Source organism: Lemur catta, chromosome 6 (assembly GCF_020740605.2).
Source record: "Lemur catta isolate mLemCat1 chromosome 6, mLemCat1.pri, whole genome shotgun sequence".
Lineage (NCBI taxonomy): Eukaryota > Metazoa > Chordata > Mammalia > Primates > Lemuridae > Lemur > Lemur catta.
Window position 1 is genome coordinate 59310636 of NC_059133.1, and position 27963 is coordinate 59338598.

The 27963-nt window shown below is 35.2% G+C and overlaps 1 protein-coding gene across 4 annotated transcripts in view; it reads left to right on the forward strand.

Moving 5' to 3' along the window:
- Positions 1-27963, forward strand: part of SENP1 (SUMO specific peptidase 1) — a 76286-nt gene that overhangs the window by 11163 nt on the left and 37160 nt on the right. For all 4 annotated transcript variants that reach the window (XM_045555075.1, XM_045555076.1, XM_045555074.1 and 1 more), the window contains 9 exons: positions 1867-2026; positions 5989-6160; positions 15395-15498; positions 15581-15864; positions 18279-18333; positions 22211-22249; positions 23055-23139; positions 23609-23764; positions 25337-25468. In XM_045555075.1, the coding sequence (XP_045411031.1) occupies positions 1867-2026; positions 5989-6160; positions 15395-15498; positions 15581-15864; positions 18279-18333; positions 22211-22249; positions 23055-23139; positions 23609-23764; positions 25337-25468 (1187 nt within the window). The remainder of the gene's footprint in view (positions 1-1866; positions 2027-5988; positions 6161-15394; positions 15499-15580; positions 15865-18278; positions 18334-22210; positions 22250-23054; positions 23140-23608; positions 23765-25336; positions 25469-27963) is intronic.

Sequence of the window (27963 nt, forward strand, 5' to 3'; positions counted from 1 at the left end):
TTTATTACATTCATAGAATTATTGCCTGTCCCTGCAAAAAATTTGTAGGGAAAAGTAGAAAAATACCCATCATTCTATCATTAGAACATAACCACAATTAAAGTTTAGGTGTATTTTCTTCTAGTTTTGTATGATTGTGGATGTAATAAGTAATCTTATTTGTGGCATTTGCAACTCTGATTTCTTAGTGATGACCGACTATTGGGTTAAACCCTTACTATAAAAAAGAGCATCTCTAGCCCCCTGTTTGTCCCTCTAGCTTTGCATGATCTTCTCAGCAATAGAAGACTATTCAGTGATTTTATTGAGTGGGGATGGAACCACTTTGTTCTGGTCAAACAGATTGATTTTGTGCTTTTCCCTTGTATTTCAAATATGTAGTCTCTGTCAGATGCTATGCCATTGAGAAGGCTACTCTGGCTTATCCTTGGTCTCAAATTTCACACCTGTCACAATAATTTACATTTTTTTGACAGACTTATTCCTCAAATAGATATCTCTAGTTAGATCATTCCCTAATCAAATTTTAGCAAAAAAGTGTGAGAGACAAAAATTTCTACTATATTACTTTGCATTTAGAGATAATAATTTTCGGTTTTTTACTGAGACTCATTTCTATTAGCCTCATGTCTCTGTCCTTAAAGTAATGGTAGTAGATGCTAAGCATAACTACTGATTAAAAAGGAAAAAAATTATACATGTTGAAAATAAATTTAATTTATTTTAGTTATTAGACTAAGTTCATCCACTGGTGAATTAATTAGTCCTAACACTAGCCTGACTGCTTCTTTTTTCCTATCTTATTTACCCCAAATCCTGATACCATGATTATCTTAAGAAAACATAAAATTATATTTTTGAAGGCTGCCTTGCTTTTTGGATAGAGTATCAAAAGATACATTAAATATTTTTAATAGCATAAGTGTACAATATTGTAAAAAGTTCTGTGGTATTATGCTTTTAAAGAGGATCTTCAAAATGACATCAACATTAGAAAAAAATTCAGGAAATAGAGAATTATTGTCACTCTTTTTGCAGGAGCTCTTCGAAGTTCTATAGCCTAATGTCTGAGGTTATTTTGAAGGAGCTGTTTTAAGTTGTCCAATCCTGCTGATAGGGAGAGAAGGGTATAGAAATTATTCTACCACTCCTAGCTGAAACTTCGAGAGGTTTTTGTTGCCCCAGCTTGAAATCTACAAGGTAGAAAATTTGATTAATAAGTAATTCTCAATCTGATTATAGTAGCAAGCATTAGAGTATTAATATGTCTGATGATTATGGCGTTAAGTCACCGAAGATTATCATAGCAGAACCAGATGTATATGATGGGTCATTCGTGCCATAAGCTGGCCAGAATAAGCAGCAATTAGGTTATCTCTGCTCTTGGAGGGAGGCCCTGAGTCTTGACATGGTAACTAAAAAGAAGAAAGTGACACCAGCTGCTTATTAAGCAATAACTGTTGTTCATTTGAATTACAATTCTCCTTGGCCCTCCACATGCTTTCTTACTGGTCTGGCCTACCTTCTTTCAGGCCCAGGCCTGGGAGTGCTTGCAAGATATAGTTGGGGTAAAATGTTGACTTTTGGTGGACACCACGGAGTCACATTGATGCAGATAAGGCACATGGCTGTGGCAGGATTCAGCTCCTTCATCAATTTTCAGGTTAGTATGGCTGAATCAATTATAGTTTGTAGAAGTTCCCTTACTGCAGACTTTATTGGCAGTTGAGACTGGGATCTTTCTTCCATGAGAGACATGGTGATATGCCACATTACTTTGGAATACAATGTTGGTCATGGTTGCAGTCATAAGGAGAACCAGCTGTAGTTATTTTTTTTAATTTATTCAACCTTTTATTTTTTTAGACAACCCTTCCTCAGACAGTTTTCTCGGCTCAGGCGACTTAAGAACCTTTGGTGAGAGTGCAAATGGCCAGTGGAGAAATTCCACTCCAGCATCAAGCTCAACTTTACAAAAATCAAGAAACAGCCGAAGTCTTTACCTCGAAACCCGAAAGACCTCAAGGTTGGTATTTTGACTGCTTAGTTCTTAGGCCCTTCCTCAGATATAAGAGAAAATAGCTATAAGATAGTTATTACATTGGCATTTTAAAAGAGTAACACCATTTTTGGACTTTAACTCGTAGAGATATGAACATGTCTATTTTAAGTTTTCAAGTTTTAATTTACTTTGTACTAGGTTTTGGTGATAGCCAAATCTTATCACTGGAAGAGAGAGTTTTGAGGAGAATCTTGGTGACTATGAGAATATTGGGCTCCTTCAGGATCAGTATGGTTTATTATGAATCTTAAAGTGAAAAAGCAGTCAATCTTTGCAATTTGGGTAACAAAGCACATTTTGCAGACTCTCACATGAGACCTGACTTAAACCAGAGCAGCTCTCTCTACCTCATGGCATTAGTCAACTAGACCTAAACGATCAAGCTACTTCTATTTATTAGGAAATAGAGAGTCACAGAGAACTTTATCCTGGTTATTCCAGCTTCATCAGCCCTACCAAATTCCCTCACCAAATTTTTAATGGTTATGAAAGGCAGATGAAATTTGGCTTAGAAACTTTTCCCTCAGGTGCTTTATTTCTTTTTTAAAATAGTATTTATGACTTAAATTCTGCTCTGGTGATTTATTTTAGGAATGTGGGATCATTTTTCTATTTAGCTAAGCTTTCTGGTGTTGATGGCTTTTATTTTACCTTACTATTATTATTAGCACATAGACTCTGGGAACATACATATGTCAGTGCTCCCAGTGATCATCTTCCCCATTTTTAACGTTTTAAAAACTATACAAGAATTCATTAATATACTCACATTGTAAAAATCAAAACATTATCAATAAAGCTAAAGATCCCTTGACCACTACCCATAATCTCAGTTCCCTCTCCTTGGTGTGTTTCCTTCCAAACCTTTTCCTATGATTGTTTCTCTCACTGTTTTTCACTAATATATAGCATGTGTATGCTATGTATAAAATGAAATGTATGATATTATTTTGTCTTCATTAAAGATTTTCTGTGTGCATCATTTAGCAAGTTGCTTTTTTTACTCAATGCCATTTGTTATTTTTAAAAATAACATCGTTACAGGAACAGTACATGTGATTTATAAAAAATCAGAAAATACAAATCAGCAAAAATAAAAACATCCCATTCCCACCAGCTTGAGATCAATTCTGTAATATCTTAGTACATATCCTTCCAGATATTTTTCTTGCCTTTACACATATATATTTTTTCCCAAACTGAGTTCATAGTGTACATACTCTTTTGTAATCTGTGTTTTAGTCAATCACTTCTTCTTTTCCAATCAGTAAATTGTATCTCATACACTAAAGTATATTTAAATTTTCTCAGTTGACCCAAAGTGTCTTTTGTAACTAGTTTGTCCAAATCAGTATCCAATCTAGAATTGCATTGGGAGTTACTGTCCTTAAGTGTCTTGTAATCTATTATAGCTGCCCTTTATTTTTTAATTTAATGTAATTTTTTTTAGAGACAGGGTCTCACTCTGTTGCCTGAGCTGGAGTGCAGTGGTGCGATCATAGTTTACTGTAGCCTTGAACTCCTAGGCTGAAACGATTCTCCTACTCAGCCTCCCAAGTAATTGGGACTACAGGTGCATTACCACACCTGACTTTTTTTTTTTTACCTTAACCTTTTGTTTGTTTTTGTTTTTTTTTTTTTGAGACAGAGTCTCGCTCTGTTGCCCGGGCTAGAGTGCCGTGGCATCAGCCTAGTTCACAGCAACCTCAAACTCCTGGGCTCAAGCAATCCTTCTGCCTCAGCCTCCTGAGTAGCTGGGACTACAGGCATGCGCCATCATGCCTGGCTAATTTTTTCTATATATTTTTAGTTGTCCAGCTAATTTCTTTCTATTTTTTTAGTAGAGATGGGGTCTCGCTCTTGCTGAGGCTGGTTTTGAACTCCTGAGCTCAGAGGATCCTCCCGCCTCGGCCTCCCAGAGTGCTAGGATTACAGGCGTGAGCCACCGTGCCCGGTCCCGTAACCTTTTTTTTTTTTTTTTTTTTTAATGACATGACTTTTTTCTTCATAAAGTTCCACCTTTGTAATTGACAAGTTGCTTCCTCATGGTATCATTATTTTGTCAAAATTGCATGTACTAAATAAAAGATATGCTGTATTATATCACATTAGAAAACTATTTTGGTTTGGTTCTCCTATTAGTGGTGCTAGCTAGACCTCTGGATTGAGGAGATGACAGTCTGATCGTTAATTGTATAGTTAGGTTTTTCCCCTATAACTAGAATGTAATCCAGATGATGTTAGTTTGGCATTATATGAATGACTAATTTCACATCAGCCTTTCACCTAACCATTATTATTATCAATTGATAATATTTACCTGACAATTTTATTAGTGTTAATGAAATAATATTTTTCTAATTTTGTTGTTTCTCCTACACTTATTAATTGGTACTTGATTGCTTTTTTCATTAGCTGGGGCCATTTGGTTACCCTGAAATACATTTCCTATAGGAAAGGCCAGATAAATTATTAGATTTTTCTTTTTGTTGCCAGTTTTCAAAGTAAGGCTTTTTTAAAAAATAGCTACTTCACTTCATGTGGTTCAAATAATTTTTTTTCTGTTCTTTTTTGAGTGTCATTATGGATTCAATGTGTTTCAATCCACTACATTCATTCTTTTAATGCTCAGATTCTTAGAACTTTGGCCAGTGGGAGCCCCTTTATGCTTGCTTCTGTGTCTATCTGACCCAACCTCATTAGTTTTTGGTAACACCATTGCTTTCTGGCATTGCAAGATACCCTTGTACTATTTCTTTAGAAGAAGAGTTGTTTATATTAAAAACATGCACAAACACACTCTGGGAAGCACAAATACAAAAGACATTGTGGAGAATCCATTATATCTTTAACAAACAATTATACTGCCCTTGTCATCTTTTCCTAGCTGCATGCAGTCATCCCAAGAAAATAAGCCTATTCCTGAAATTCTGAGTCCTTGCTCCTTTCCCCATTTTAACACACATAGAAACCATTAGAATTTGAAGAGTTGAAAAAGTATGTGCTTTTTGATATTCTTTAGATCTATTCTGATTTTATTTGGATCCAGACCACATGTAATGATTTAGAGTCAATTTCATTAATTTCATTGAATTCAGCTTAGTCAGCTGTGTACTTCTAGTCTGGACCAAAAAAAAAAAAGGAAAATTTATCATGCTAAGATTAAGTACCTCAAACTTGCTGAGAGTGATAGACGAAAAACACATAGAAAAAACTTGAAATTATTAAGCCTTAGAGAGAGAAATGAGTTTTGAGTCCACAGTATTCTTCATGCCAACTTTTCCCATTAGATAGGGTACAAATAATATAAAGAAACAAAAAATTTTTCAGAGGGAGGAAATAAGCTAGAAGCAGAATTCACAGTGATGCAGCCTAATAGAAAGCCTTGTAGCTGTTCTTTATATAATGGTTGAGGGCCCTCTGTTGGTCTTTCAGGAAATTTTAAAATTCAGTTTAAAAGCTTAGTTGAGTGGCTTCAACTTTATTCATCTGTACATATTTAATCTTAAGGTAATTTCCTCCTGTGGGCTTGGGGTAAGGAGCTGCAGGGAGTAATTAGAAAATGTATGTGTTTGGTAGCATACCTGGAAGCCAGGTTTTCTGAAGAAGTCTAGTCTGATATGCTTTCTGTAATATTGCACAGCTATATGGTTCCTAACCAAAGGAAATTCTAGATTGTGGATCCAAGAAATATAATTTTAAGTGTTTGATAATTATGTAGTTTGACAATGTAAGACCTTTTAAGTGGCAGAACCTGATGCAGTAACCCCATATATCATTTCTTGTATATTTCCCTCAAATGGTGTATCTATGTCTATCATTATACTAGTTAAATTTTTGTTTGTTTTTGTTATTTCTGGAAAGCAAAAGTAATCACTAGATTAGATTTATCTTAACTGTTCTTTCTTATAAACTCTTTTTTTTAGTGGATTATCAAACACTTTCACGGGAAAGTCAAACCATCACTGCCATGCATCTGCATATGAAAAATCTTTTCCTATTAAGCCTATTCCAAGTCCATCTTGGAGTGGTTCATGTCGTCGAAGCCTTTTGAGCCCCAAGAAGACTCAGAGGCGACATGTTAGTACAGCAGAAGAGGTAAGGAAAACCTGCAAAAAAAGCTACTAAAAGTTAGCATCTTTTTCTGCATTGAGCCATTTGCTCCCTCTGATTGAGATGTTTATTAACCATTCTATTTAATACTTTCTGTGCCTTTTCTTTCTGAATTACTCTTTTTGAATGCTATCATCTGTTTTAAAGGGATTAAAGAAGTACTTTAACAGAACTTCAATATTTTTTTTTATTGTCTTCTATTCCTGTTGGATGGCTGACTTTACTTAATCTTCAGTGCTGCCTGAATAGATTCTCATACATCAAACTATGTCTCTTCTCTCTTTTTTAGACCCTTCTTAAAGTCTTGTTTCCTGTGGGAAAACTGTTAGCCTTGCTAAACAGTTTTTGTTTTGATAAAATTTGATTTGGTAAAATACCTGTTCTTCTCACTGGGAACAATTTTTGCTCAATATAAGAGAAAAATAAAGAAGCTAGTTAAACAGTTTACATCCTTGCATTATAAGTAAGAGCGTCTTTGAGGTCATAGACTTTCCTGAAAATAAAGAAGTTCTATTGGCACTTGGGTTGTTATATTTATTCAGTAAACCTAAAGGAAAAACTCAATTCCATGAATATAATATAGCATATAATTTGTGCAATAGGAAGTATGCTTACATCTGTTAAATTACATATTTATTATGCATCTAATCAGCTTTGGATTGGTTGCTGTGGAGATACAAATTAATAATAATTATGACCTTACATTTATATAGCATTAGAGTTTCCAGTGTACTTTCTACATGCATTGTGTTTAATCCTTCTAATCCAGTTAAATGGGTAGAGATGAGGTGATATCCATATATGTAAAGGTCATAGGTCACAACTAATAAATGGCAGGGCTAGAACCCAGATCTTCTAAGGAAGTTTAGTCTGGTATGCTTTCAGTTATACAACACAGCAACACAGGAACTCCTTTGGGTTCCTGCCCAAAGGAGCTTACTGAACATGGAGTCAAGAATATGGCATTATATGCTAAATAGTTTCATAATTTGATAAAGTTCTCTTAGGTGGCAAAACTTAATATTTGTGATGTGGTTAGTAAAAATGTGGTGCATATTTTTGGTTTTAAGTTTGTATTGAATTTAAAATTTTCAGTGGGAGGGTGGCAGAACTAGTGTATCATTTAGCAAGGCAAAAAGGTAGATAAGAAACTGGCAACATTTGCCCTTGGTAATAAGAGCTGGACAACAGGGATGAAAGGGAGATTTATTTTTCGTTATACGTTTTGTGCTATTAAATTTTGTATGATGTATATATGAGCTATTACATACATAAATGCTTTTTTTTATTATTGGAGTTGTGGGGTTTGTGATTATGTTGGAGTCTAGATAGCCTAAAGGGTACAGAAAGACTTTGTGGTGAAACAAACAGCAGCAGCGTGACAGCTGGGTACAGGGCTCCTAACCCTTCCCTGCTCCATGTGGCTACTGCTAGGATCACCAGGATCTTTTGATCTGTGTTCATTGTAAGCTTGCCATTCACCCACAAGCCCTTTGGATCACCCAGCCCCACTTCTTTTCACCTCCGCTTGGGTTGCTTAGGCAATTTTACCCTTCTAAACAACCCCTCAGGCCGCAGGCTGGGTCAGTGGAGAACGTGAAGTGGGAGTTCCCTTTCCTACTTTATTGCAAAAAAGATGTTGAGGATTGCATCTATTCTATGAAGCAAGAGATACAGGAAATTTTGCCCCAGTTTTTAGTTCTATATTCTCCTGGTATGAAAAGCAAGCCACCTGTACTACAGAATAACCCATTTAATATAAGACAAAATATTGGACCAAACTTTCAACAAAGTATTTAGATATTTAATTTTGGATATTTCAGGTAATCCATATATAATATTTTTTTTACTCTGAGACTAAATTTATTGATGAGAACTTACAAACTGGAGGAAAAGTTATTTTCCCTGGAAATGTTGGGATCCTCAAGAGAGGTACATTTGCTTATGTTAAAGAAAGAAGATTATGTATTAATCTTAATGCTGAATTTATACACCAACTTCAGGAATAGGAAGCCGTCTACAAAATTAACAATTAAGATGACGCCACCACTGCACTTTTCAGTCTTACGGTAGACATTTGATGACAACACATGGAGAAGAATTTGGAAATATACAAGTGGTGTCTGTGCAGAATTGCTGATTCAAAGGGCAGTATTAAAGAGCTGTGCTATCCAGTAGGGTAACCATTAGCCACAAGCACTGTTTAAATTAATTCAAATAAAATTAAATTGAAAGTTTAGTTTCCCAATCACACTAGCCACATTTATAGTACTCATTAGCCACATGTGGCTAGTGGCTACCATATTGGACAGCACAGATATAGAACATTTACATTATTACAGAGTTTCTGTTAGATACTGCTGTTATTTCTGCTTGGAAAAGAGAAAATACTACTGACAATAAAAATGTAAACTGTAAAAGCATAGGTAGTTTCTTTTCAGTTATATGTTGTTTCCAGACATACTTCTCTGCAGTTTACTGAGCAACATTTAAAGGTGTTGCACTTGGTAATAGATGACAGCGATGGTTTTATTTTTTTTTAAATGCTTTACAATTTTGTGATAAACCAAGCTTTTTGGACTTAACAGAAAATTATTGAATTTTGCACTTTTCATACTTAACAATTTATTTGTTATGGTATAAAGGTATTACTTTAAACAAAATGAAAATTAGGGGGATTGTGTATAATGTTACTTCTAAAAATTCATTTTGTGTTCTTTGTTAAATTTTTATAATTTGGCCGGGTGCGGTGGCTCATGCCTGTAATCCTAGCACTCTGGGAGGCCGAGGCGGGTGGATCATTTGAGCTCAGGAGTTCAAGACCAGCCTGAGCAAGAGCGAGACCCCATCTCTACTAAAAGTAGAAAGAAATTATATGGACAACTAAAAATATATATACAGAAAAAATTAGCCGGGCACAGTGGTGCATGCCTGTAGTCCCAGCTACTTGGGAGGCTGAGGCAGGAAGATTGCTTGAGCCTAGGAGTTTGAGGTTGCTGTGAGCTAGGCTGATGCCATGGCATTCTAGCCTGGGCAACAGAGTGAGACTCTGTCTCCAAAAAATAAAAAAAATAAATAGAAAATTTTTATAATTTTACAGTTGTTTTAGGGTGGAGCCTCTTACAAAAACTTCACCTAATTGCAGAAATCTGTCACTTTTTCTTAATAGAATTCAGCACTTTAATGACCCTTATACTTTCTAAAACTTTGCTTTGTCTTTTATTAGGTTTGAAAATGTAACAGTAGCCAACTTCTTTAACTTTAACGTATTATCCATTTACTTATTCCATTCCTCTTGATTTCCTAATTTTCTTACTCAGTAAAAAACTTAATAAGTAATGTATAGAGGAAGATGTTTTCTTTTATTTTATAGTACCATATACTCCAAAAAAAGATTATGTTTGAAGTTTCAAGTAACTTTCATTTTTGGTAAAGCCAAATGTTACATATGTTCTTCTGAGAAACAAAGAGGTGAAGTTGTCATTGTTTGCTAATGACATGATCTTATATATAGAAAACCCTACAGACTCTACCAAAGAACTATTAGAACTAATAAATGAATATAGTAAAGTTGAAAGATACAAAATCAGCACACAAAAATCAGTAGCATTTCTATGCACTAACAGTGAACTATCCGAAAAAGAAGTTAAGAGAATGATCCCATTTACAGTAGCTTACAAAAAGATAAAATACTTAGGAATAAATTTAACCAAGGAGATAAAAGACCTGTACACTGAAAACTATAAAACATTGATAAAAGAAATTGAAAAAGACACAAATGGAAAGCTATCCTGTGTTTATGGACTGGAGGAATTAATACTGTTAAAATTTCCATACTGGCCGGGCGCGGTGGGTCACGCCTGTAATCCTAGCACTCTGGGAGGCCGAGCCGGGTGGATCGCTTGACGTCAGGATTTCGCGACCAACCTGAGCAATAGTGAGACCCCGTCTCTACTAAAAATAGCAAGAAAATTATATGGACAACTAAAAATATATACAGAAAAAATTAGCTGGGCATGGTGGCGTATGCCTGTAGTCCCAGCTACTCGGGAGGCTGAGGCAATAGGATCGCTTAAGCCCAGGAGTTTGAGGTTGCTGTGAGCTAGGCTGACGCCATGGCTCTCACTCTAGCCCGGGCAACAGAGCGAGACTCTGTCTCAAAAAAAAAAAAAAATGTCCATACTACTCCATACTACCCTAAGCAATCTACAGATTCAGTGCAATCTGTATCAAAATTTCAGTGTCATTTTTTCATAAAAATAGAAAAAACAATCCTAAAATTCATGTAGAATCACAGAAAACCCTGACTAGTTAAGGTAATCATGAGCCAAAAGGACAAAGCTGGAAGTATCATGCTACCTTATTTCGAACTATACCGTAAAGCTGTAGTATTTAAAACAGCATAGTATTGGCAAAAAAATAAGACACATTGACCAATGGAACAAAATAGAGAACCCAGAAATGAACTTATGCATGTAGGGTCAACTGATTTTCTTTTTTTTTTTTTGAAGACAGAGTCTCACTCTGTTGCCCAGGCTAGAGTGCTGTTGCATCAGCCTAGCTCACAGCAACCTCAAACTCCTGGGCTCAAGCAATCCTACTGCCTCAGCCTCCCGAGTAGCTGGGACTACAGGCACATGCCGCCATTCCCAGCTAATTTTTTCTATATATTTTTAGTTGTCCAGCTAATTTCTTTTCTATTTTTAGTAGAGACAGGGTCTTGCTCTTGCTCAGGCTGGTCTTGAACTTCTGAACTCAAACGATCCTCCCACTTCGGCCTCCCAGAGTGCTAGGATTACAGGTGTGAACTACCGTGCCCAGCCAGTCAACTGAGTTTTGACAAAGGTCCTATGAATACTCAAAGGAAAAAGGGCAATCTCTTTAATAAATGGTGTTAGGAAAATTGGATTTCTGTATGCAGAGAGACATTGGATCCTTATCTCATACCATATACAAAAATCAACTCAATGGATTAAAAATACTTAAATGTAAGACTAGAAACTCTAAAACTACTAGAAGAAAACAGGAAAAAGTATACAACATTGGTCTGGACATTGATTTTTTTGGATTTGAACCTAAAAGCACAGGCAAAAAAACCCAAAAATAAGCAGAGTGTGGTGGCGTGTACCTATAGTCCCAGCCACTTGGGAGGCTGAAGCAAGAGGATTGCTTGAGCCCAGGAGTTTGAGCTATGATGATGCCACTGCTCTCCAGCCTGGGTGACAGCAAGACCCTGTTAAAAAAAAAAACAAAGAAAAACAAAAATAGACAAATGGGATTACTAAAAACTTCTGTACAGCAAAGGAAACTGTACAGAGACAACCTATGGTTTGGGAGAAAATATTCGCAAGCCATACATTCTATGAGGGATTAAGATCCAATATTGTAAGGAGCTCAAGCAACTCAATAGCAAGAGAACAAAAACCCAGTTGAAAATGGGCAAGGGACCTGAATAGACATTTCTCAAAAGAAGACATACAAATGGCTAACACATATATGAAAAAATACTCATTGCTAATCATTAGAAATGCAAATTAAACCACCATGAGATATCGTGTCATACCTGTTAGAATGGCTTTTATCAAAAAGATGAAAGATAACTAGTGTTGGTGAGGATGTGGAGAAAAGGGAACTATTGAGTCTACTGGTGGGAATGTAAATTAGTACAGCCATTATGGAAAACAGTATGGAAGTTCCTCAAAAAATTAAAAATAGAATTACCACACAATTCAGTAATTCCACTTCTGGATATTTACCTAAAAGATTTGTAATCAGTTTGTCAAAGAGATGTCTGTACCCCCATGTTCATTGAAGCACTATTCACAATAGCCAAGTTAGGACATCAACTTAAGTGTCCATCAACAGATGAATGTATAAAGGAAATGTGGAATAGCTTCACAATGGAATTCTATTCAGCCTTTAAAAAGAAGGAAATTCTGTTATTTGCAACAACATGGATGGAATTGAAGAGCATTATGCTAAGTGAAATAAGTCGGCACAGAAAGACAAATATTGCATGTTCTCACTTATATATGGAATCTAAAATAATTGAACTCATAGAAGCAGAGAGTAGAATGGTGGTTACAAAGTCTGGAGTGCAGTAATGGGAAGATGATGATTAAAAAGTACAAAATCTCAAGCAGATAGAGTATGCGGTTTTTTAGTTCTCTCTCACAGGGTGGTAAATATAGTTAGTAGAGTATTGTACATTTTTAAGTTGCTAAGACAATAAATTTCAAATGTTATCGTATAAAATGTTAAATATTTGACATAAGGGGTGTATTAACTAGCTTGATTTCATTATTCCACATTGTATTCATAAATTATAACATTGCTTTATATCCCATAAATTTATATAATTATAAATTGTGAATTTATAATTTTCAAAGAGTTAAACCATTTTTTGTCTGAAGTGGTTTTAAATGGAATAGAACATACCCAATGTTTTTTTTGTTTTTAATGAAACACAAAAAAGAAAAGTACTGTCCATTATTAAAAAAAAAAAACCTTGTGATCTCCAACTTAGCCTGTATATCAGTGAAAAGTTCTTAACTGTACCTTCTAAAACCATAAATTAGTTTAAACTGAAAACATGAGGCTTAAAAAGACCTCAGAAAATTATCTGGAATGTGGATAACTTATTCCTGTTCATTTTATGTTGTCTAATGACTACGTGAGGTTGTTTGGGCTCAGAAGCTTTTCTTTGAAAATATGTTTATTGGGGAAAATTATTCGTGGGGGACTTTTGTGTGTTAAATTAGCTTTTAAGTTCTTTGCATTGCATTAATCTAGATTTTTCATAATTTGCATTAGCGAAGTCATTTTATGGCTTCTTGGTTCTTGTCTTATTTGTAAGTATAAAAGTTTATTTAAGAAAACATTTTGCTGTGTGATGTGAGGGAGGAGAGAAGTGTTTTTAATGTGTTGTGGTTGATATCTTTAGTAAAGCACAAAGACTCTTACTATCTCACTTTTCTCAGCATTCTCTTGAGGTCTTTATGTGATGGGAATGCTTTTTTTTTTTTTTTTCTCAACATTCCCTTAGTACAAAGAGGTACTATGCAAAGTAACCTCTCATACCAGTTTATCTGCTTTACTTTGCTCTCTATGATGTAAAAATATAGTCAAAGCTTTTTTTTAAAATCCAGTTTGGTGGGACAATAAAAATGAAGTAAAATGCTTTTTAATTAAGAGTTAATTTCCATGACCCAGGTGGTCTGATTTCTCTTTCCTTCTGTCATCTTTCCACCCTGAAAATCACCCATTAATTCTATTGTATTGTGATTAGGTTATTTGGTGTAGTAGAAAAATGGAGTCAAGATTTGCATTGGAAGGTATGCAAAAATTCTGGTCAGTAAAGTGCCAGATAACACATGGATTTTTTGTGTGTAGATCACTATGAAGTTGGTTGACAAATCTCTTACAATCCAATAATCTGTAATGATACTTCATTCTGCTGTCTACTTAATCTTTGTAATGGCAATTTTAGATTTTAATAAGGAGGCATTTATTTTAATTTTGGTTTTTAAATTTATTTCTCAAGTACTCATATCCTCTCCAGTAGGATAGCCAATAATACTATCAATACCGATTTGGTTATTGATAGTAATTTATACCTGGTAATTGTCTTTTTCTAACCATTATTTTTGTACTGTCACTGAGGTGCCTTCCCAATACTGTGGATAGTCTCTTTCACAAGTACTAGAAAAGGAGCCCACCATAATCTTGAGTACAATATTAATGTCTGAGGGAGAAAATAATGGGGGTTATTTTTTTTTCACACAGTCCATTGCAAGTTTGTTTTTCTTTTGAGTCCATTCTTCTACCAAATGCTCAACTAGTTCTTCCTTGTCTTATCACTGAATTTATTTAAGTTTAAGGATCGCTCTTTCTCATGGAGAATTGTCATTCCTCACAGTTCAGGTGTATTCCAGTAGATCAGTAACATACTGACGATATAATTATAGTTTACTATGTAGCAAAAAAAAAAAAAGGTTCAAGAAGAAAAAACTTAGTGTCTGTTTACCTTTGTATAGTTAATTGCTTAATTCATTCTGCTTTTAACAAACATTTGTAGTTGAATAAATTGCTTATGCACATATTGAAATGCAGCAAGATGCTGCTATCCCTGATACAATGTTTAAAATTATTTTGTGAAGATTGGTGGTTTAAACAATATATAAGATTTAAAAAAATTACTGGGGCATATTACTTAGTGAACACAGCCCATTGCATCAGGGGATCTATATAGAGTAGATGTTTTGCCAGGGTTTCAAGTTCTTATGTTATCTGGTTCTCTACTAAGTGACCTCATTTCTTCCTATTCTCATTCATGTAGACCTTACTATTTTTTGAAAACATTAAGCATATTCTTGTCTCAGGGTTTTGCATTTGTTGTTCCTCTATCTGGAATACTCTTTTATATATTTCTATCACTTACTTCCTCCTTTGGTTTAAGTTCCTGCTGAAATAGTACCTTTTTAGAGAAATATTACCTGTTCCCGCTATTCCCCCTCCATCACTTTCTATTTCCTTACTCTTTAATTTTGTTCCGGACTTCCAAATTTTTTGTCTGTTCCTTTAACTGTAATGTAAACTCCACAAGTACAGGAACTGTATTTTATTCAGTGCAATATCTTTAGTGATTGGAGCATAGCAGGTGTTCAAGGCAAGGAATGAATGTTAGGGAGTATGTGGTTTTCCCTAAATTTAGAATTGGGACTTACAGGGGAAAAAGTTGGAGATGAAAACCATCTCTGGAAAATACTCGTACTTAGCCAGAATAGGAAACTGTTGGCAAGATATTTCTCTCTAACTGATCTTGACTGTTCTGGTTACTCCTTTGTGATTTTTCTAACAGGTATCAGGAATCAGGGGATTTGTTGGAATCCTAATTTAGAGGTCCTCAAATATTTTATTTCTAGGACTCTTTATCATTTCACTCAAAAGTGATTGCTTACTGGCCTTCTGGTTTCGTATCCTGTAGCTTCTCTGCACTATTATACACATATATTTTCCAAAATGTACTATCTGGTATTTACTCAGCTCCTCTTATGCACACTTGATAATTTTCTAGAATATCCTTAATGTACTGTAATTCTTAATTATCTTCAGGACTCTGCATGAGCTTTGGGCAGAGCTTCTGGAATCCCGTCTAGATGCTACTTTGAGAAATGCATGCCTTATTGGTTATGTTTAAATTTTTTTTTCCTCTTATAGACAGTTCAAGAAGAAGAGAGGGAGATTTACAGACAACTGCTACAGATGGTCACAGGGAAACAGTTTTCTGTAGCCAAACCTACCACACATTTTCCTTTACACCTGTAAGTCATAGACACATATTTCAGATGAATTTAATTCTACAATTTGTTATTTGATATTGAAACTATATTCTTCTCTTGCTAGGTCTCGATGTCTTAGTTCCAGTAAGAATACTTTGAACGACTCCTTGTTTAAAAATGGAAATTCTTGTGCATCTCAAATCATTGGCTCTGATACTTCGTCATCTGGATCTGCCAGCATTTTAACTGCCCAGGAACAGCTATCCCGCAGTGTATACTCCCTATCATCTTATGCCCCAGATGTTGCATTTGGATCCAAAGAGTCTGATCTTCTCCACCAACCCCACCATCACCACTCTCTTCCCCATCAGCCAGATAACTTATCAGCTTCAAATACACAATCCGAAGGTAAAAATGGTATCGTATAACTATATTTTTAATCCTAGTAGCTAGTTGTTTATTGGCTCCATTACAGGTAACATTATAATATACATGTAAATTAACATATATGAGTTGAACATCCAAATCCAAAATCTAAAATGTTCCAAAATGCAAAACTTTTTGAGTGCCAACATGATGTTCTGTGGAAATGCTCATTGGAGCATTTCAGATTTTGGATGTTCACATTTGGGATGCTCAACTGCTATAATGCAGATATTCCAAAATCTGAAAAAATTTGAAATTTTAAACACTTCTGGTCCCAGCCACTTCAGATGAGGCATACCCAATTGTAAGATACTTTACAAGTAATCAGTTAAGCATGCCATGAGTAAACTAAACCTACAAATAAGGTACTCTTTTTTCATCTATCAAGATGCAAATGATTTGATATAATATTTTATTTAAACGATTAACTTCCTGGGTAGAGTCTATTATTCAACCTAATTGCTTCATCTCTTTCTCGTTTCTATTACTTTACAGCGATAGTTAAGAACTCTGAAGTTCTAGGTGTTTTGAAATATCAAATAAATATTAAAGTATATAAACTTAATTACCATGTAATACTTACTAAACCTATATAGTAGGTTTATGCACTTTAGAATGGTTGTCAGCAAGTTTTGGAAACAAAAGGAATTTTCCACCTAACTTTCAGCTAAAATATTCAGTCTCTTAGCATTCCAGTTAATTAAGATTTTGCTATAATAGATTTCTTTGTTTCTTAGTCTATCCCTTCTTTAGGTGTATATTATATATATATTTATGCTATGTACTTAGGTATGTAACTTAAAGCAAGTTTTAGGTTAAGTGGTTAGACGTTAGGAAACATTTGATAGGTGGAGCATCAGCCTTTACGGCTCTCCCCTCCTTCCTCAAGTCATTTGATTTTTTTTTTTTTTTAAATCTACTCATCACTTTCTGAAAATTCTCACTTGGGGATTAAAATTTTTGGTGGCATCATTATATAGCTATATATATTCATGAACACATATTAATGTATTACATTTTTTAAGGTGATTTATTGAGAACTGTCATTTTTTTAAAAAAGTAAAAAGAGCCCTTTAACCTCAAAAAAATACATTGTGTGGTAGATATTAGATACAACTAAACAAGAAAATATGCTACGTTGCACTATTTAATTATTTGTGTCATTTAATAAATACTCTAATCATAACACTTCAGAAGTACATGATTCCTGCCATTCAGGAGTATTCAATAGAGAAAATAAATAATAGAATGAAAAAATTTAGAAAAAATTGAAAAAATTTAGAAAAAATTGAAAAAATTTACTTTTTAGACTCCTATAGTTCTTTTTCTCTCCCTGTCCCCCTCCTCTCCACCTTAACTGTTCCTTTCTCCTCTTCCCCTTTCTACCGTTCTTTTTCTCCTGCCCCTTCCCTTTCCTTCGCTCACTTAATTCAGTCTCATTGTAGATCATGAACTACCATAGTCTCCCCCGTATCCATGGTGGATGTATTCTGAGACTCCCAGTGGGTGCCTGAAACCATGGATAGTACACTATATACACTATGTTTTTCCTACACATGCATACCTATGATAAAGTTTAATTTATAAATTAGGCACAGTAAGAGATTAACAACAATAATAACTAATAAGAAAATAGAATAATTATAACAATATACTGTAAAAAAGGTTTTTTTCTCTTATTAAGTGGAGAACTTTCTCCTTTGCATTTAAAGGAAGTATGTTTTACAGCTTCTCTTTGGCATATCTCAGTTGCTAGCATCTACTTTTGCACTTCAAGGATATTATTAAGTAAAATAAGGTTTACTTGAACACAAGTATTCCTGTACTGAGACAGTTGATCTGGTAACCGAGATGGCTAATGGGCAGGTGTTACATACAGTGTGGATACGCTGTACAAAGGGATGATTCACGCCTGGGATAAAGCTGGACAGTGTGAGATTTTATCATACTACTCAGAATGGTGCACAGTTTAAAACTAATTGTTTCTTTTTGGAATTTTCCATGTAATATTTTTGGACCATAGTTGACCATGAGTAACTGAAAGCGCACAAAGCAAAACCCCACGGATAATGGGGGACTACTGTAAAGGCTTTTAAGAAATCCTGGCATGTCTTGTTCCCCTGAAACAGAAGCAGCACAGAAGTAGATGCTGAAGGGCAAATATGCTTGTGTTTCTGAGCAACTCTGTGAATCAAGCAATTCCCTAAGACCTATTTCTGGTCTTGATGAAAATGGACTTGCCTCTCTTTCTCTTCCATCTTACCTTTGTCCTTATGCTATGTTATTTTTGTGGAAATAGAATATAACAAAGTATAGGAACATAAGCTAAGACATCTAGAAAGTATAACTGTGTGGCATTTTATTAATAATGAAATGCTCTGTGTTTCTTCATTTAGGATCAGATTCTGTGATTTTACTGAAAGTGAAAGATTCCCAGACTCCAACTCCCAGGTAAACTTTGGAGAAAGGTCATTCTTAACATATTATTTTCCCTTTCTTTAATCACAATTTCTTCACTAAAAGTTATGTATTATAAAAGTAAAAGTGCCTCAATTCAGACATCTCTAATGTATTATTTGAATTATTTCAATGACTTTTGAGTTGTTCTTCTTTCCTTCAGCCTCCATTTTGTTCTTCATTCCATTTTCCACCATACCATGTTCTCTAATCCATTCTTCTGCTTTGTTCTTTAGTCTCTCTTCCATGCTGCAATCAGAGTGATCTTTCTAAAATTCATATCTGATCATTCTTTAAAGGAGTTTTATGATCATTTATTAAATTCCTTCAAGGGTGGCTTATCAGACATAGAATTAAGCTCAGGTTCCTTAATATGGTATACAAAGCACTTCCTTCATAAGCCTCACTTTTCTATTGTATATTCTTTCTCCTTTAGCAATCATTTATTGAGAGGCTAGTGTGTGCCAGGTACTAAGTATATACATTGGGGATAATAGCAGTGAACAGGATGAAGTCTCTATTCTCAAGGAGCTTGCATTGTAGTTGAGGGGAAAGGTGGAGGACAGATAGTGAACAATAAGCGAATAAACATATGCCTGGTGGTGATAAATACTGTGAAGAAAACTGAAGTAGGATGATATGTAGACTAGGGTTGAGGGGACACTATTTATCTAGGGTGTTCAGTGCAAGTCTCTGATAAAGTGACATTTAAGTATAGACATGATGGAGGTGAGAGACGGAGCCATATGGAAATATGGGACTCTTCTGTGTGTTTTTGTATGCTGGACTATTTTCAGTTTGTAAATGTGATATGCATTTTCTTGCCTTCAAGTTCATTGTTCCTTCTGCCTAGAATGTCCTCCCTACCTCAACTTGTCTGTCATTAGTCTCTTTCTTATCTTTTAAGTCTCAATTCAAACATGATCTTTTGGTCTCGAACTCATGGCTTCCAGTGATCCTCCCACCTCGGCCTCCCAGAGTGCTAGGACTACAGGTGTGAGCCACCGTGCTTGGTCAAATATGATCTTCTATGTGAAACTTCTCTGTGAGGCATCAAATAGTTCTTCCTCTAGAATCCAATAGGTTCCTAAAGGTTACTATGATGCTATGTCTTTGCCTTATATGGCCTTGGTAATTCACTTGCTAGGATGATGATAATATCAGTTTCCTTTGAGAAGATTAGGGATAATGAAATGTGCTTTCTTATCTCAGTTCCCCTACTTCTTTGCAGCTCTCCTATATGTTCCAAGCATTAGATTATTTCTTAAAATTCTCTATTTGTTAAGTCTGTCAGGGAGATGTCACAGTTTGGATTCTTTATTTCTTCTGTTTTCTTGGAGTCAAACCTGGCTTCTGATCTTGGCTTTTCCAGGAATCATGTAACTTTGGACTAGTTACTCCTCTGAATCTCAAGTTTCCTTATCAATAAAATGCCAGTATTAATATGTTACTTTTGAATTGTGAAGATTAACTTGCAGATTAAGCACTTATTTTTATAAGTGTTTCACCTGAAGCACTTAAAGTGGGTATTCTTTTTTGGGAAGAAGTTGATCTCAGGTTAAGAGGGGTCTCATTCTCTTAATGGTTCTTTCCTAAGTCTGCCTTTCCTTTACAGAGGATTTCTCATAAGTGATGACTGAAGAATGAGATGGAAGGAGAAATGGTGTGTTGGGTTAGGCTGTTTGAGTGATGCTGTTTGTTGATGTTGGCACCTACTCTGCCAAGGCTCGATTGATTGCCTCTCTATTCTTAATTTTCTACCACTGCCTCTCAGTTAAGTTCCAGTAATGAAGATCTGCCCTTATTTCCCAGAATATGCCATGCTGTTTCATACCTCTGTTCCTTCATGTATTCTGATCCCTCTTCTGCCTAGAATTCCGTTTCTCTCCTTGTCCACTTAGTAAACTCTTTGTTTTGCTTTTCAAAATTTAATGAGGTGTTATTTTTTTTCTCAGAAGGTTTCTCTGACTTCTCCAGATAATATTAGCTTTTCCCTGCATACCTCTACCTTTTTGTTACTAATACCTTTGCACTTATTACCCAGTGCTGATCAAAGTGCCTGGCATCCGATGAGTGCTTAATAAATGAATCTGTACTAAATAAATGAATTTCCTACAGAAATTCTCTTTTGAGTAGCCCAAGTACTCATTTTTTCCCTTTTTGTTTAATGCTTTGGTCTGTTGAAAGGCATTTTAACACTAGTAAAAAGAATATAGTCTTTGGAATTGGACAGATAAGATTTCTAATGCTGGCTCTTCCAAGAGAAATTATCCTTCTGAAACTCATTTTCCTTTTCTGTACAGTATGAGTAGTAATTCCTTGTTAGATACTATGTTGAGGTTTAAATAATATGGGGATTATCATGAGGCTTAACTAATGTAAAACACTGAGTAGAGTTTTACATGTAGAACACTAGGTGCTCAAAAAATAGTTGCAGTGATTATTACTGTATGCCTCAATTATATGAGAAATAACACATAATCTCTTTGGAAAAGCACACTTCTGTTTTGCTTTCCTGAGCCAGTGGATACCTGAGTCCATTGAAGAAAAGTGCTTGCCCCTACATTATGTGTTTATTCAACAAATACTGAGTGCCCACCATGTGCCAGGCATTATTCTAGTTGCAGAGGATAGAGTAGTATACAAAAAACCCCAAATATTCCTGTCCTCGTTAAGTTTATATTTTAATAAGAGAAACAGATTTGAGTAGCATGATCCATTACTATGGAATTCTAGGTGATTCTTGTCCCATCTTTATATTGTGTAATAAGTATGTTCTCATGTTTATTTTCAGTATCACAAACTAAATAGCCTTTCACAGTGCTACCACTGTTTCTATGGCTTTCTATCTTGATATATCCATTGTTCACTGTACCAAGGAGATAGGCCTTCATTGACCTCAATGACAACGGGGAGGCAATAGAACAGCATTTTCATTGCTAAATCCCAAACTAAGGATGATTGGGAATACTAATCTCAAAAATTAGGCTAAGGAGCAAGGGATACCTTCTGAGCCTTTGTTCATGGCCTCACTAGGACATATTGTAGAGATTTAAGAACTGAAAAGAACTCTACCCACTATATTTTACAAATCCAAAAGCCAGGGCCCGTAGAAGTGAAGTGACTTGCTCAAAGTCATAAAGCTAATCAGGGACACCTCCAGGAGATTTAGGTCTCTTAAATCCCAATTTGATGCTCTGTGTACCTGTTCTGTATATTTAAAAGTTTTCTTTGGAAAAGTGTTCATTCTTATTCCATTTGTTTCTGTGATAGATCCCTTAGTTAGGGGTTTACAAGGACATGAGGAAGTTTGAGAAAAATGAGAGGCCCTAGAACAATTAATGACCTGTGACTCTGCTAAGCATTATTCACTTGGATTGTGTCAGCAAGAGCCACATGGACTAGAATTGGCCCCTCATCTTTGGCGTAGAGTTGTGTTGCTAATTCTTTGCTTTGGCTTATTGACTTGTTAGCCATTTGATGTGTATTATTTTGTGGGTAGGGATTTCTAGTAAATCTGTCTGTCTGAACCATTTGGGAGGAGTAATGTTCCAGGTTAATATACTATCTTGAGAAATGATGTACTCTTTCACATAATGTTGGTTTCATGCAAGTAAGGAGCCATACTAAACTTAATTTTTCTTCTGAACTTTGGGTCTTTTAAAGTAATAGATATGCAATTGACTCATATTTGTGTTCCTTTAATTCCCAGTTACAATTATTTTATGTCATTTAGGTAGCTTTTACTTATTCTATACTTACAGAGCGCTCTTATAAACTATTTAAATGATTGCTTTTGTTGGTGAAAATATTTGAATTTTCTTATAAGCCTTCTTGCTCATTTGTCATATTTTTCTTTTCCTACATACAGTCCTACTTTCTTCCAGGCAGAGCTATGGATCAAAGAATTGTAAGTTATTTATTTTTGGTACCATTTTTCCTTCTCAATCACTTTATTTTCAATTAGAAGAAATCAAACAATTAGCTGATCACCTTGCTTATTTTTAGTCAATAAGAATTACCTATTTATACTCTTCTAAGTTGTTGGGCTTTTAAAATTTTGTTGGAGTTGGAACATTTCTGTACTTGTGTTTATTAACTCTATAACAATTATTGAAGCCAAATTGAATTGGCAAAATATTTCAAGGTTAGTTATTATATAGAAAGGAAAATAAATGCCCTTATTTTGACATTAGTAAAACTAATTTGTGGAATAATTCATATTTCTGGAGCTTGCAAAATCACTGGAAGCATTTAGTCTCCAGTTTTAGGAACTCATTTTAAGTTATCCAAATGCCCTGGTCTTGATAATTTTTTTAAAAAAATAAACCATCAAAAATACAATATTTGAATTAAACCTCAGTTATATCTTGTATGATTTACTTCTTTGGAGTTCAATCCCATTTTTGGATTTCAACAATAATCTTAGAAGCATGTTATGAGAACTACATATTTATAAAAATTCACAAAAGTTATCTGTTCACATTTAGCAGCACCAATATTTTTAATCATTTCAGTAGAAATGGTAGAATAATTTGAGTCACACCATGTGGTTTCGCTCTATGTCTTAAAATGTAAGTGTGGTAATAAGTTAGTGTAAGGATTTTAGACCCTCTTTGTGAGGGTTCTGTATTTAATACTCGCTGTGCATCAACAATGTGTTTGATGCTAAGAGGGTGGTCCACGGTTGTGTCACTTTCCTTTTCATTTCCTAGAACTAGTGTTTATGATTCTCGAGCACGGGAAAGATGGCGCCAGATTGAAGAGCAGAAAGCACTGGCATTACAGCTTCAAAACCAGGTAAAAAAATTGGGATAATATTATAAATAAATAGCACATCTGAGTTGAAATTATTTTGGAAGATTATCCAGATTTGAATAATTGCTGTTGTAATTGCAAGATTGTATAGTAGAATAGCATTTTATGATAAGTGGTATATGCTCTTGGTCTGTCCAGTCAGTACTACTCAGTATACAGAAGACAAATACAGATGGTCCCTGACGTCATAATAGTTCGACTTATACTTTTCTACTTTACGATGGTGTGAAAGCTATAAGCATTTCAGTATACTCCTTGACTTAGAATGGGTTCATCAGGATGTAGCCCCATCATAAGTTGAGGAGCATCTGTAATATTTTTGTGATTTTTTTTTTTAATCACAGCTATTTATTCCATTTATTCTACTTATTCTGAAGTTCTGTCTTTCAAAGATTACAAGAACAGAAACATAAAGTACATGATTCACTTATTCTGAAGTTCTGTCTTTCAGAGATTGCAAGAACAGGAACATTCAGTACGTGATTCAGTAGAACTGCATCTTCGTGTACCTCTTGAAAAGGAGATCCCTGTTACGATTGCCCAAGAAACAGAAAAAAAAGATCATAAATTAACTGATAGTGAAGATGAATTTCCTGAAATTACAGAGGTAAATTGCATACTATAAATTTCTGCGCTAGTAAGGATTATATTTAGAAAGAATGCTTTGACAAATTTCGAACATAAAAGCAATAGGACACTTGGTATTTAAGTTTTATTGCATACTTCTGCTTTTATTTGCATTGCATATCAATCTTCGCTTTATTTTTTAAGTATTATTTTTTTTTTTTTTTTTTGAGACAGAGTCTTGCTCTGTTGCCCGGGCTAGAGTGAGTGCCGTGGCATCAGCCTAGCTCACGGCAACCTCAAACTCCTGGGCTTAAGCGATCCTACTGCCTCAGCCTCCCCAGTAGCTGGGACTACAGGCATGTACCACCATGCCCGGCTAATTTTTTTCTATATATATATTTTAGTTGGCCAGATAATTTCTTTCTATTTTTAGTAGAGACGGGGTCTCACTCTTGCTCAGGCTGGTCTTGAACTCCTGACCTCGAGCGATCCACCCGCCTCGGCCTCCCAGAGTGCTAGGATTACAGGCGTGAGCCACCGCGCCCGGCCTTAAGTATTATTGAAAATTGTTAAAAGAATGTTGAGTGACTTATAGCAACTTGAGTGAAAACATTTAATAAATTTTTATTTAATGCACATGTACAGTAATTTGACATTAAATTGTAAGCTGAGATTTACTATTTTTTAATTAACAAAACCCATTACAGAAAATTTTGAAAATACATAGAAGTTTATGTACATTTTTTTTTTTTTTTTTTGCACTCTGTTGCCCAGGCTAGAGTGAGTGCCGTGGCGTCAGCCTAGCTCACAGCAACCTCAAACTCCTGGGCTTAAGCGATCCTACTGCCTCAGCCTCCCGAGTAGCTGGGACTACAGGCATGCGCCACCATGCCCGGCTAATTTTTTTTCTATATGTATATTTTTAGTTGGCCAGATAATTTCTTTCTATTTTTAGTAGAGACGGGGTCTCGCTCTTGCTCAGGCTGGTCTTGAACTCCTGACCTTGAGCGATCCACCCGCCTCGGCCTCCCAGAGTGCTAGAATTACAGGCGTGAGCCACCGCGCCCGGCCTTATGTACATTTTTAAATAATCTATTCCTTTATTCATACTTGTCTTTGAAAAACTACCACACAGTTTGCTGGTGAGCATAACACAGTTATTATAGTTGTACTAGATTTCACATTTTACATCTAAAAAATTTTTTTCTGGGAAAATAGTATCTAAAAGACACCACATTTACTCCCTTACTACCTTTTATGAAAAATTCTGTTTGTCAGGAAATCATTTGGATCAGTGATATAAAATGTAGTTAGGTCTTCTGATGGGCTTAGCAAATTTGTTAGCCCAAGGTTATTCTAGACTTTAGAAATTTATATGAAACAAGGGTCTAACTAAATGTGCAGAAACAGAGAAGGGAGAACTAGATGAAATGGAAAGAAGTAATCAGGGAGATTACCGGGAAGGAAGAGAAACCAAAACGTTAGATAGAAGTGAATTGATTAATAGTAAATTGATAAATAGTTGATTAGAGTCTAGGGCTTAAATGGGGCTTGGTGAGAAATCTGATTTGAGTCGTGTGTATTTGATCTCTAACACCTTTTGGTTCCCTAGGAAATGGAGAAAGAAATAAAGAATGTATTTCGTAATGGGAACCAGGATGAAGTTCTTAGTGAAGCATTCCGTTTGACCATTACGCGCAAAGATATTCAAACTCTAAACCATCTGAATTGGCTCAATGATGAGGTAATCTTGCACCTATTTTTATATACAAATAGTAAGTGAACGTTAAATGGAAATTAAATCAAGGCATTATCTCACTATTTCTCAAAGTGTGGTCCTTGGATGACCTGCATTAGAATCACCTTTCACAGGCCTCTGCATTCTCCTGACTAAGTATGAGGGAGTGTGGTGAAGATACGCATTTTTAACAAGCATTTCAGGTGGTTTTTATGTATTTTAAAATAAAGTCTGAGAACTGCCGAATTTACCTTTTTTTGTATTGAAGAGTTGAACACTGAAGAAAAGGACATTCATTCACTGGTATTCTCACACCCCACACTGCAGTTCACATCTTCTGAGCGAGTATTTAATAGCTGACCATGTTGCAGCATGAAGGAATACTTTGAGATTTCTATATAGGAATCCAGTTCTACTTCCCTTTCTACCTCTCTACCTCTAAAATAGCCTCCAATTACGTATGATATTTTTTAAAATGACATTGAAAAGTTATATTATTATTAAATATTTGATATATTGGGCAAAAACAAAGTTATGGCCTTCACCTCCCAATTATAATTATTTTATGTATATTAATTACACTACAATCTTTAAACTGATCTATCCTATTTCTAAGCCTGTAGGTGCCTTTTTTATCTTAGAAGGATATTTTCACAGCAAAAGGAGAGAACTGGGTTGGGTGACTTTTCCTAAGTACCTCCTTTTCTTGGCCCACTAGGAGCATCCATCCCTGCCTCATCCTCAGGGTGCACTCAAGCTTTACAGCTGTGGAGGATTTTTAGATTCTCAGTATAGTAAGGACTAAATATTCTAGATACCCATATCCTGTTTTGTATGCTTAGGACTTTCCAAATAATAATGGCTAACATCTATTGAGCATTCACCTCATGTTAGGCACTATTCTAAGTGTCTTGTGTGTTCTGCTCATGTAATAGTCATCATGTCCTTGGAGGTAGACATTATAGCTTTATCATCTCTATTTATAGATTAAGAAACAAGGCATAGAAAGATTAAGAAATTTTCAGGTTGTGTAGATAATAAATAGTAGAGCCAAGATTCAGATCCAAGCATTGGGTCTTAACTACTATATCATCCTGCTTCAGAATCTTAAATTAGATTCTGTTTTAGGATCAGGCATATAGAACTTAGGAACCATATGTCATGCCCAGGATGTTGATTTTCTTTCGGGTCAGCTGGACTAGCATCATTCTTTTTGCTACTGGTCAGTTTACAAGATAAAAGTTTCATCCCTGAAAATTATCTGTGACCCAGAAGAGTAAGGAAGGTATGGTTTTATACTGTCTTTCTTTCAGGGAAACTCCCTTTGCTGGCTCTGGCTCAGATATTGGAACATTGGATCAAATAATAGAAAAAAAGAGCTCACCAAATCAAAGAGGGAAATGAAAATCAAGGATAGTCAAAAGTATCCACTAATAAGTTGTTTTAGATATGTGGTCTTTTGCCATTTTTTGCCTGCTATTGCTGGAGAGGAGGATTCAGTTATTCTAGCCTGTTGTAAATTATGCAAAACCTTCTAGGGGGCAGCAGTGAGTAGGATATGAACTGAGTTCTTGCTGTTTACTGTGGTAGTTACCTCAGTGAGATCCCTTACAGAGACAGCATTCATCAGGACATATTTTCCATTCCCTAGGCCCATCAGAGGCTGGATTTTTAGCAAGCAAAGTTAATGGAAATTATATTATTTAGAGGAGATGAGGGGAAGGAATGATTCCTTGTCTACTTTATCCCTACCACACCTACTCATAACTTTTGTAGGGAGTACTTCTGAGTTCAGAGTAATGTTAACCTTGAAAGTAGGTGCCAATTCACATGTCCATAATGATTAGAACTATTTTTAAAGGCACTGTTTTCAAAGTACCATAGTTCTTGGGCTTTCAAAGTTATTGCCCTTGAAAAGCTAACATTCTGATGGAGTATTACTAGATATCCTTAAGTATTGATACTCACATAAGAATACTTGTTTCTCAGTCATAAACTATTAGTCTTCTTTTGGAAGTAATTTACCCTCTCATCAATCCTGTTCTCCTTCCCTCAAATATTTTCATTAATAACCATATTTCTTCTTTTTGTATTTCTTATCAGTTTCATAGGATGTATACTTTTCTTCAAAATACTTTTCTTCAAAATAAAGTGACTGATACATTAGTCTTACCATTTTATAGACAAGAAATATAAGAGCCAGGAAGTGAAAGGAATCAGATTCAGTTTATAAGAAAAATAAAATCCAGAAATCCTATATTTGGGATATGAACAGAAAGCCATTAGGCTACCTTTCCCTGTCTCTTTCCTAAAAGAAGACTAGAGTGCCTGTACATGGAATAAGCTTTCAAAAGTTTTTTCATGAATGGATTTATATAGGTGAATTTGGTTAAATTCTGTATAGCTGCAAAGGACTAATGATTGATGGATTCACATTTTACCTCAATATAAAAAATTGAAACCTCTCAAAAATGTAATATGGGAACTGGCTACCTGTAAAG